Source organism: Frankliniella occidentalis, unplaced genomic scaffold (assembly GCF_000697945.3).
Source record: "Frankliniella occidentalis isolate FOCC.00 unplaced genomic scaffold, Focc_3.1 Scaffold25, whole genome shotgun sequence".
Classification (NCBI taxonomy): Eukaryota; Metazoa; Arthropoda; class Insecta; order Thysanoptera; family Thripidae; genus Frankliniella; species Frankliniella occidentalis.
In genome coordinates, this window is record NW_026267155.1 from 1,555,115 (window position 1) to 1,565,699 (window position 10,585).

The 10,585-nt window shown below is 57.6% G+C and overlaps 1 protein-coding gene across 1 annotated transcript in view; it reads left to right on the forward strand.

The window, feature by feature from the left end:
* The window catches only part of LOC113213922 (uncharacterized), an 18,196-nt gene extending 8,065 nt beyond the window's left edge, over positions 1-10,131 (forward strand). Inside the window, exons 3-5 of the mRNA XM_052265254.1 lie at positions 176-625; positions 8,681-9,130; positions 9,199-10,131. Of these exons, the coding sequence (XP_052121214.1) occupies positions 401-625; positions 8,681-9,130; positions 9,199-10,011 (1,488 nt within the window). The 5' untranslated portion in view covers positions 176-400 and the 3' untranslated portion in view covers positions 10,012-10,131. The remainder of the gene's footprint in view (positions 1-175; positions 626-8,680; positions 9,131-9,198) is intronic.
* The last annotated feature ends 454 nt before the right edge of the window (positions 10,132-10,585 follow it).

Consider the following 10,585-nt stretch of genomic DNA (forward strand, 5'->3'; position numbering starts at 1 on the left):
CACATTATTCGTTAATTTAAAAACTAAAAGCTATAGAATCCAGAGAAGAGTATTACAACGAGCGAGGACTCAATATAAATCTTGCCTTTCTTTCCTAGCAAAGTTTTCGCTGTGTCACCGTCTTTTCTAAGTCAATGAGACAGTGCGCATCACCAGTTTTCATTGTCCTTCACAGGCCCTGCCGGCGAACCTACGCGACCTCCCCGACAACATCGCCCTGCTCCGACTGATTCAGGACAGAGTCGTACCACCCAGACAGCAACTGCAGCGGGGCGTGGACGCGGGCAGGAAGGTGGTGGAGGCGCTGCGGCTGGCGCTCCCCAAGGTCGTGAAGGCGCTCAACCGCCAGCTGGACGCGTCCGTGGTCAAGCTCCGCCAGCTGGAGGAGGCGCTGGAGGAGATGCAACGGAGTAAGACTGGAGATACTGGCACCCCGCCCCAAGAGCAGCTGCAGCTGGCCGTGCAGCTGGAGGACAGCCTCCGCCTGCTCACCACCAACAATTGCAGCGTCGTCTCGGAGGAAGAGGACGGATCCACCTGGAAGGCCGATGTGCAGCTCGACTCGTTCGGCGACGTCTTCCGCCTTCTGTTGCTGCAGCTGCGCGCGGACTGCCAGCTGGCCAAGGTAAGCCACCAGCCAGGAGGAGTCCTGGCTTGCCAGGTCCCGACCGCGCCAAGTCCCGTCGCCACCGACTCAGATCGCCACTCGTCGCCACCTGGAGCGATGAGTCGCCACTCTCAACGCCACCTTCCAGCGCGCGGAGGTTCAAATTTTCGCTCAGTTCGGCACGTTTGTCGCTGTAATCGGCCCTATATGTTAAGAGGAAATCCTGCCTCTCGGTCACGCGCTCACGCCCTCCACGCCCCAGGGGCGGCGAGAAAAACCCAGTTCCGCGAAGCAGGTAGCCTTTTGGCCGCCGAATCGCCACAAATCGCCACCCGGCAGGTCAAATCGCCACTCGCGCGCCACTCGGGGACCCATGTCGCCACCTCCGTCGCCCGTCGCCACTTGGGAAATTCTCGTCGCCAAATCCGACGTCAGATCGCCACTTTGGCGCACGGTGGAGGGAGAGAAGGTGGCGGCACGAGGGGTCTACCCGTGGGTCCAGAATCTCGACAGGTTGGGGGATTAACGCCCTAGTCGGGGCCAACTGCAGGGCCTGTTCACACTACCTTCAGTCGGGGCCGCCGTGCAGGTAGGTAGGTGGGAAGCCCAGACTCAGCTTGCGCGGGACGGGCTCGTACCTGACTTCTCTCTCGCACACTCCGGCCGGGTGAGCCGGGCGAGGGTCGGTGCCGCTCAAGCTAAGTCGGGGCGGCCCAGCTACCTGCATAGGCCGCCCCGACTGAAGGTACTCTGTACCGGCACGTTAGATACAGAGCCCTGTATCGGGCGAGCCTCCGTTCGGCAAGAGGCTCGTTTGGAAAAAGTGGTGTGAGGTAGGGGAGGTAGATGTCTCCAAAGTCTCTCGAGCCGGGAGTAGCGACGGTCTACCGGCCGCTTCCGTCTCTCTCGCACTCGCCAGTGCCTGATGCGTCTGTCTTTGTCTTTCCCAAACGAGCCTCGCCGGCCGGTCAGATGCCCGCTTCACCTGGCGAGCCGAGCCGAGCCGAGCCTTCACGCGAGGTGGAGTGGCGTAGTAACGAGCCTACTAGGCTCGCCCGATACAGGCCTCTGGTTAGATAGCCCCGACTCGGCCGATAATCCCCCAACCTGTCGAGATTCTGGACCCACGGGCCCCTATGCTGGGAGACCCTCGTGTCGCCACCTTCTCTCTCTCCACCGCACAGTGGGGCAGAAAACCGAAAAGTGGGAAAAAATTATTTTTCAACGGTTCTTGACTAATTCGGATGTGCTGAACTCAAAAATGTTAACCATTTGTCGACACGGGGTTGGTCCCTGCCCGTGCGGCACACATGAAAAAAATCATTACAAGATAGAAAATTAAAAATATCATATTCAGATTCAGCGTAAAAAACTGAATCAGAAACATGTAAAGAAGTCCATGTCAGAGTTATATTGGTGGAGAAAACGACAGAAAAACGACATTTTTTCGCCGACAAACGAACTTAAACGAGATTTGCAAAAATTCCACTCTAGGTACAAATGTGGCAATGGTATATTCGGATTCCTTGTGAAAAGACAAATCAAAATCATCCATAAAAAGTACCGAAAGCTGTAATAACGGCGGAGAAAACGGCCAAAAACGTGTTTTTTTCGCTAAAAAACGCACTTAATCGAGATTTGCAAAAATTCCACTCTAGGTAAAAATGTGGCGATGGTATATTCGGATTCCTTGTAAAAAGACGAATCAAAATCACCCATGAAAAGTCCCGGAAGCTATAATAACGGCGGAGAAAACGGTCCGCTTCGCTCCCGCTCTCGCGGGGCGGGAAACCCATGCGGCCACGGCCAGAGGCCTGTATCGGGCGAGCCTAGTAGGCTCGTTACTACGCCACTCCACCTCGCGTGAAGGCTCGGCTCGGCTCGGCTCGCCAGGTGAAGCGGGCATCTGACCGGCCGGCGAGGCTCGTTTGGGAAAGACAAAGACAGACGCATCAGGCACTGGCGAGTGCGAGAGAGACGGAAGCGGCCGGTAGACCGTCGCTACTCCCGGCTCGAGAGACTTTGGAGACATCTACCTCCCCTACCTCACACCACTTTTTCCAAACGAGCCTCTTGCCGAACGGAGGCTCGCCCGATACAGGGCTCTGGCCACGGCCCGGCCCGGCCCGGCCCGTTTCCCAAACGGCGCGCTGCGGTGTTAGCTGTGGACCCCCCTCCCATTCCCCCAACGCTGGGTGATCGCGGCAGCTTCGCCCTCCGTTCTCTCTTCGCAACACTCTGCTTTTTGTTATCTGCAAGTTTGTACACGATTGATTTTGGTAACTGCCGGTTTGCCGACGTGACACTAATTCACCCCCCCCTTTTTTTCCCGATTTCGCTAAGCGAGCTCCGCGTGTTGTCGTGCTGACTTGATTTTATTAGTTTGAACCAACACCACCAACAATCGGTTCGCTACAACTGTCAATCATTCATGCCGTTCCCACTAAGGCCTCAGGGAGGAATGTGCGGGAAATAAAGCAGACCAATAATGATTTATCAGACGCTGACGCTATCCAGTTGCAGTATAGGGATAGGGTGCTTTCCCTGTGCCAACTACCGTCGCGCTCCCTGCTCATCTTATGACAGCCCAAGCGGTGGGAGGGTGGGAGCCTCACCATCGCCCTCCCTGTGGCAGTCGTTTTATATGGGCGTTTGTCAGAAATGAAGGGAAAATAACACGTTTCCAAAGTGCGGGCGCATTATTTATTCAACATTTTATTTAACGGAAGAATGGTAAAAACAAAGTAGGCACCCTTTACTTTATACACAAAATAAAAACGTATTTTGATCCCATAGAAGGAGGCATTTGGTAGAAATAAAACACAAAAGGAGCGCTAACAGAGGACAAAGCACGACTGGTTGAAAAGTACAGAACATAAGAGGGCATCCATAACTCACTTCCACACCCTATCATCTGAAATCTAACAGTGTGACAATGTGACACCTCTGACCTTTGGAAGCATGAGTACATTATGCAGGCTAAGGGCTGGGTCATCCCTTCTGCCACGCGACCCCCCCCCTCCCCCCCTTTCCCAGCACACCGGAACACACCGGAAAGTGTATTTTTAGACAGTCCGTAAGACTGTCTCTATCGGACGGCAAGGTGCCCCCCCCCCCACGTCGTCCTTCTGTAGCACAGGGGAGGCCTCATGTGGCGACGAGGGCTTTTTCACCAAATTATTTGTATGATGGTCGTCACATTCCACAGCTGGACCAGAAGTTGATAAATTATTTCCTAAATAGTTTCAATCAATTTTATTTGTTAAAACACGTGATGATTTACAAGTAGCATAATTAGCATAACCCTCGATCAATAGAGAAGCACACTTAAAAAAATAAGTTCACACACAGGAAAGTTACTGTAATGTACGAATTCTGCCCATAACTCAAAGCCAGTGACTAGCCAACCGAAATCAAGAGCGACTACCATTATTGAAAAGGAGATTACACCTTGTAATGTTGATCCACATGCACACCCGTGCGAAGCCGGCGACATCCTTGCGGTCGTCGCTGAGCTTCTCTCCCTTCATGAGCCAGCGGATGCAGCGCAGCTCCTGGTGGCAGTGCCGTTGGCACGCCTCGCAGGAGTCCTCCAGGCAGACACTGCGCGCGAGCACGTGCACCTGGAGCGCGGGGTTGTCGGCCAGGAGGGTCGCCATCGACCTGCTGTGCAGGTAGGCATGGGCGCACGGTGTCCGGCCCGCGACGGGGGGCCGCATCCTGAGGGTGCGCAGCGCCGGCGCCGTGACGGGGGTGACGGCCCCGGCCAGCCCGTCGAGCTCGACGGCGTTCAGCTCCAGGTGGTGCAGGGCCGTCAGTGACGGCAGGGCGGCGAGCAGCGGCTGCAGGTGCGGGTAGTCCGACTCTCGCTGGATGGGGCGGTAGTCGACGATCTCCAGGAATTGCAGGCGGGACCGCGGAGACAGGGACAGGACGGAGGGACCGACGCCGAGGTCGTCAGATAGGTAGTACTCCAGGCGCACCGACTCCAGCTGGTCTGCGCGGCGCAGGAACTCCCTGGCGTCCAGCAGGTTTCTGCGAAGCGCCTCGTCATCGGGATTGAGATGAGGACGATAGACCTGAAGTTCGAAGTGCCTGAGCGACTCGCAGGCGGCTGCGGCCTGCAGCCCGGGCAGCAGACAGCACCTTAGCGAGCGCAGGTTGGGCATGCCGGCGAGCTGTGCCGCGACGGTGTGCGAGGTACTCCAACTCCACGGGCATTCGCAGAGCTTGACTTTCTCCAGGGTCGCGGCGTGCGCGGCCAGCACGAAGCTGACGAACGGCTCTGTTGCCGGAGTGACGGAGATGTAGAGAGCCTTGACGGACGGGCTGGGCGCGGGCCCGGCGAGGAGTGCCGGAGTATCCGGGCTCGGAAGCTTGCCGTTGAAACGACAAATCGTGAGCTCCTCCAGGCCACCCGTCAACACCGCCGTCGCCAACAGCTTCGTGACCTCAACGTCATCAATACAATAGTGCAAATCCTTGAAGATAAGTTCCAGCCGCCTGAGCCGTCCCAGCGCCGCCTGGTTGCGGATCACCCGACCGGTGACCTCGAACTCGATGTGCTTTGTGGTTATTGTGATGGCCAGCTTGGTCACGGCGCACTCGGTCGCGGTACAGAGCGCGAGCGGCAGTCGGCTCACCTGGCTCGTTAGGTTCAGTTTCCAGGCCTTGAGGCAAGGCGCCAACTGCAGGGCCTGCGGCGTGTGCCGGTCGCCGTGGAGGTGCCGGTGCCGCCACGCGTCCGGCTGCAGGGCAAGTCCGTGGAGCCGCTTGCACACGAGGCGGCAGGCGAGCAGGTCCGGCACGTCCACGTGCTGCATGACGACGAGCAGCACGTCGGCCGGCAGGTCCGTCAGAGAGAGCTCCATTTCTCTGTAATCAACAGCAAGAAAGCAGAGTTCTCAAACGGGCGGGCGGGCTCCGCCCGGCAGCCACCGAGTGCTTGTCGCCAGAGCGCCCGGCCCGGCCCGTCTCTTCGTCAACGGGCCGGGTGGCCGCCCGGACCGAGCCTGGCGACGGGTGGACGGTCCGCCCGCTCCGTTCGGCACTTTTTGGCGTGGCGAGAGTAGCTCTCGGCCAACGCCGACCCGGCCGGACCCCCGCACAGGTGACTTCGGCACTATTCGGATGTCCGGCCGGTGACTGCAGCCGCCACGCCAAGCCACAGCACCACAGCACCGCCCGTGTACTGTCGCTCTCTCTCGCACACCTCAGCCAGCGGGTGAAGCCCGCCCGCCCGTTTGAGAACTCTGCAAGAAAGGAGGGGTTTTCTGCGGTGCCCCACAGACAGGAGAAGAACAGCAGGCCTTGTTGTATTAACGGAACAGATATTCTGCGCGTCCCCTTCCCTTATCCAGATACAGAACCTTGTGCAGTGCAGGAGCGTGGTCTGGGAGTCGACGAGACAGCGATAGCAGGCTGCAGTTGGACCACGACTGATGACCGAGGCGTAGACCAGCGTGTTGCTGGCGGCCCGGCGGCCGAGTGATCAGTGATCAGATCAGAGCTGCCAGATCCGGCCGAGCCCGAATCGCCCGACTCGGGCGCAGGAATCGCCCGAGCGCGCCCGAGGGCTCCCGAGGCCTCTCAGCCTCTCTGATCATCAGATCAGAGTGCGAGGGTCAGCTTAGTGCTCCCTTCCCTGCTCCCCGGCCGAGGGGAGGGAGAGCTGGGGATTCACGCCGTGAGTGTCGCGCCTGGCTGCCCCGCCCCCCCCCCCTTTCCGGGCTTCCGGGCCCCCGGCGGGGCGGTAGAGGGGTGGGCAGCCATGGCTGCAGCAAGCTGGTCCGCTGGTGTAGTTAGCCCACGGAGTAATAGTAGGCTGCTTTTACTCCGTGGTTAGCCTAAAGCATGGTGGAGAAGGTTTTCTTAAATTTGGTTGTCTAAGAACAATAAAATTATACATTGACCCTTATTTCCTTTTACCGAATTGACACAGCCGTCTCTTTTCTACCCTCTTCATCATTGTCGGTGAAGCTGATGAGACATTTCCGGGTCGGTCCTGCTGTTCCGCTAGACCACCGGAAGAGAGGCGGAGGGGTGTCCCCGCCGCGCGTCCTGCAACCAACTAGCTACTGGGGCGGTCGGGGTGCGGAGGGCGGCCGGCGGGGTAGGCCCCTCGCACCGGCGGCGAGCGCTGCGGGTGCGCCAACCTCTCAGGCTAACTGCGTACCAAATATTGGTACTCTCGGTGGCGTTGGCACGGTATCGGGTGCGTCCAGCTGTAGAGGCCGGCAGGGCCAGGCGGCGGACCCACACGGCCTCACCCGGCCCACCCGTGCTGGAGCCGCGCGGCATCCGGGCCGTCGCCTCGGTGGTGCTCCCCGGCGCCCCGCGGCTGGGGAGGGGCGTGGGGTCGTACAGGGCCCCACACACACACGTCAGTCCGCCCCCCGCACGCCGCTGCCTCGCCGAAGAAGAACGAAAACAACGACGCGGGTGGCGACCGTAGTGTTCCGATTACCTCACTCAGAGAACTTGTGTGCAACTCTAAACTGTGTTCCTCTGCCCAGCACTTTACTCTGACAAACAGCCGTGCTCTGATCTGGTAGTGGTCGCTTGCGCCGCTCGCAAGTACAGACCCACTGGCAGGGCCTTGTTGTCGCCGTAACACAGCGACCCGTGGAAGAGCAGCAGCTGGGTCATTCGTCGGCAAAGTGGGAGGCTGGAGGGAGACAGAGCGAGAGACGCGCGCTCTGCAGCTAGTCGGGGGTGGGGCGATCGCCTAACCGCGGCGGAGTAGGCCACCCGCACCGGCTCGGAGCGCGACGGGCGGGCCCGCCTCACAGGGGCCCTGCCGGCGCAGACCAGACCACCTCCGCGGACAGCCGATGATCGCCGGACGCTCACTCCTCCTGCGACGGGATCCTTATCAGGGCCCAGCTGATAAAGGAATGATGGCGGACCCAGCGACGCGATGGCACTGCAGTCGGCGCTGATAGCTTTGGCGGGACGGGGGAATAGCGGAAGCCCAACGAGACTGGCCAAGGAAAGTCGCAACTCAAGTAAAAGTAAGTCTAAAAGGGATGATGCAAAGCGGTGAATGCATCCTGCTGCGTACAGCCGCGCACACTTCCATCCATGTGATGTCTGCCATCGGTCTCAGCAGGATGAAGTGTGCCGTCCCCTTTACAGGGAAACAATTGTTTACGCCAGGGTTGTAACGCCGTGTGGCTGAATTAGCCCAACGCACTTCTGTAGTTATATTGTGCCCGACGGGTCCCCAACTTCCAAAAGAGGTGTGCAACGAGTCGGCGAGTTGCCGCGGGTAACGCGCGAGTTGGGATCAGGTTTTTGAGAGTTTTGCGTGATTTTGACGCGATAGTTTTCGCAAGATTTTGCGAGTTGGGCGCGTATTGTACACAACGAGTTGGCTTGTGGGGGACCCCTCGGTTGTGCCGCTCTCAGGACGGCGCGCACGGCGTGTCTATCGCCCCTGTCCACGGTGCCTTACGCGCGGTGCAACATAACTGCAGAAGTGCGCGGAGTTAATCAGCAACCTGGTATATTCCTTGAATTCAATCTATGTAACCCTTTCAATCGTGAATATCTCTTTTTCGTTTTTGTTTTAGATGAAACTGCAGTGTGACATTTGTTTCATTGATTTTGACCTGGACTTACATCGACCCAAGAACCTGCCCTGCGGACACACTTTTTGTAAAGAATGCGTGCAGAATCGTTCTTTCGGGACCAATTGTCCCACTTGCCGAAAAGTAAATAAGTACAAAAAAAAAAAACTGTTCTGTCACCAGTAGCCTTTGTTGTAGAAATGATTACTAATATATATTCCACAACAAATATTTTGTGTTGTAGAAAGCAAACTCATATGGGTATCTTCAATTAAGTATATATAGATAATAATAATTTACAAATTTTCAGACCACATTTTTCTTTAATTTCAAAACTAAAAGCTATAGAATTAAGAGAAGAGTATTGCAACGAGTGAGGATTAAATATTAATCTTGCGTTTCTTTACCAACAAAGTTTTCGCTGTATCACCGTCGTTGTCGTTGCCGTCGTTTTTAAGTCAATGAGACAGCGCGCATCACCAGTTCTCATTGTCCTTCACAGGCCCTGCCGGCGAACCCACGCGACCTCCCCGACAACATCCCCCTGCTCCGACTGATTCAGGACAGAGTCGTACCACCCCGACAGCAACTGCAGCGGGGCGTGGACGCGGGCAGGAAGGTGGTGGAGGCGCTGCGGCTGGCGTTCCCCAAGGCCGTGAAGGCGCTCAACCGGCAGCTGGATGAGTCGGTCGCCCAGCTCGTGCAGCTGGAGGAGGCCCTGGAGCAGCAGGTGCCGCAGTGTAAGACAGGCGATGGGTGCACCTCACCGGAGCAGCTGCAGCTGGCCATGCAGCTGGAGGACAGCCTCCGCCTGCTCACCACCAACAAGTGCAGCGTCGTATCGGAGGAAGAGGGTGGATCCACCTGGAGGGCCGATGTGCAGCTCGACGGGTTGGGCGACGTCTTCCGCCTTCTGTTGCTGCAGCTACTCGCAGACGGCCAGCTGGTCAAGGTAAGCCACCAGCCAGGACGGCCATCTCTGTTGATATCGGTGTGTTGTTTATTCGCTGTTATTTCCAGGTTGAGGACGTCGCTGTCTCCTCGTCCCCAGCCGCGTATGTGGGGCCACCAATGACAACCACCCTGACCATAACAGACAAAGATCTCGCTGAAGATGATTTAAAGGTGAATGACATCGTACGCGACAAACAGCGGTGGGAACATATACGCTGCATAAAGGGCTTGAAGGGCAAGGGCTCGGATAAACTACTGCGTGTCCTGGCGTCGCACCCGGTGCACCTCGAGGAGCTCGGGTGCTCCAGTCCGGTAGAACCGAAGGTCATGGAGGAGGTGCTCAAACTGACATCACTCAAACGGATAGACGTGGAATGCGTTGAGAAGTGTGACGACTACCCGGACCTGCCGTTGCAGCTGGAAGAGCTCAGAATAGAAACTCCAAGCGAGCGTCAGCTGCGCTGTGTGCAGCGCATGCCCGCCCTGCACAGCCTAACGGTGTGGGATTACTTTGGTCCCAATGTAACGTTCACCCCCTCTCAGTCCGGGACACTGCGCTGGCTGTGCGTGGCCCTCAACACTCTCCACAAGCCCACCATGCTCTCGCTGGTCCGCGCGCACGCCTCGTCACTGCGGGAGCTGCAGGTGTACTGCACCGTCAGTGACGACGAGCAGAATGGTGGCTTCTACTTCCCCGACCTCGGCCGAGACCTCGCTGCTAGCGGCCTGCTGCACCTCAAGCGGCTCGTACTTATGCGTCCGAATGCCAAGTGCACGGACGCCGCTGGCTGCCTCATGCAGCGGCGCAACCTCCGTTCCGTCCTGCCCTCATCCGTTGGGGTGGTTTGCGGCCCGTGTGCGGCCTCTGCTCTAGAGTGAATGTTTACCCGCACCAAGGACGAAGCTCCCGTCATCCAAGTGATTATCTCATTTTGATTTTTGTGTGCGTAAGGTTTTCTTCAGTTGATTGTTAACTATAAAGATAATCATTTAACTCGATTTTGTGTAACTCGTTTGATTGTGCGTTTTCCTCCTTTCCTGTTTTCACATTGTCGGTGTACTTACTAGCCGTTCGGACATTTCCGGCAGTATTACTGCGCTACTAGGCGATCGGTAGGGGGAGAGGGGGGGAGGCGAGAGAGAATGAGTGAGGGGGAGAGAGGGGGCTCCTCGCTTCGCGCTCTGCACCGAACACACACATACACACTACTGGGCCGGTCGGGGATGGGGCGGGTCCCTGGGGCGGGGTAGGCCACGTGAACCGGAGGCTGGTGCTGTGGGCGCCTCTACCTTTTAGCCTCACTGGGTACTAAATGTTCGCACCCTTGGTTGGATTAGCACGGGTGCCGCCAGCAGTAGGCCGGCAGGGCCTGTCGGCCCATCCGCGCTCGAGGCGCGCGGTAGACCGTCCCAAAAAAATGCTGTTTTCAAAAAGTGCTCGGGACACATTGCC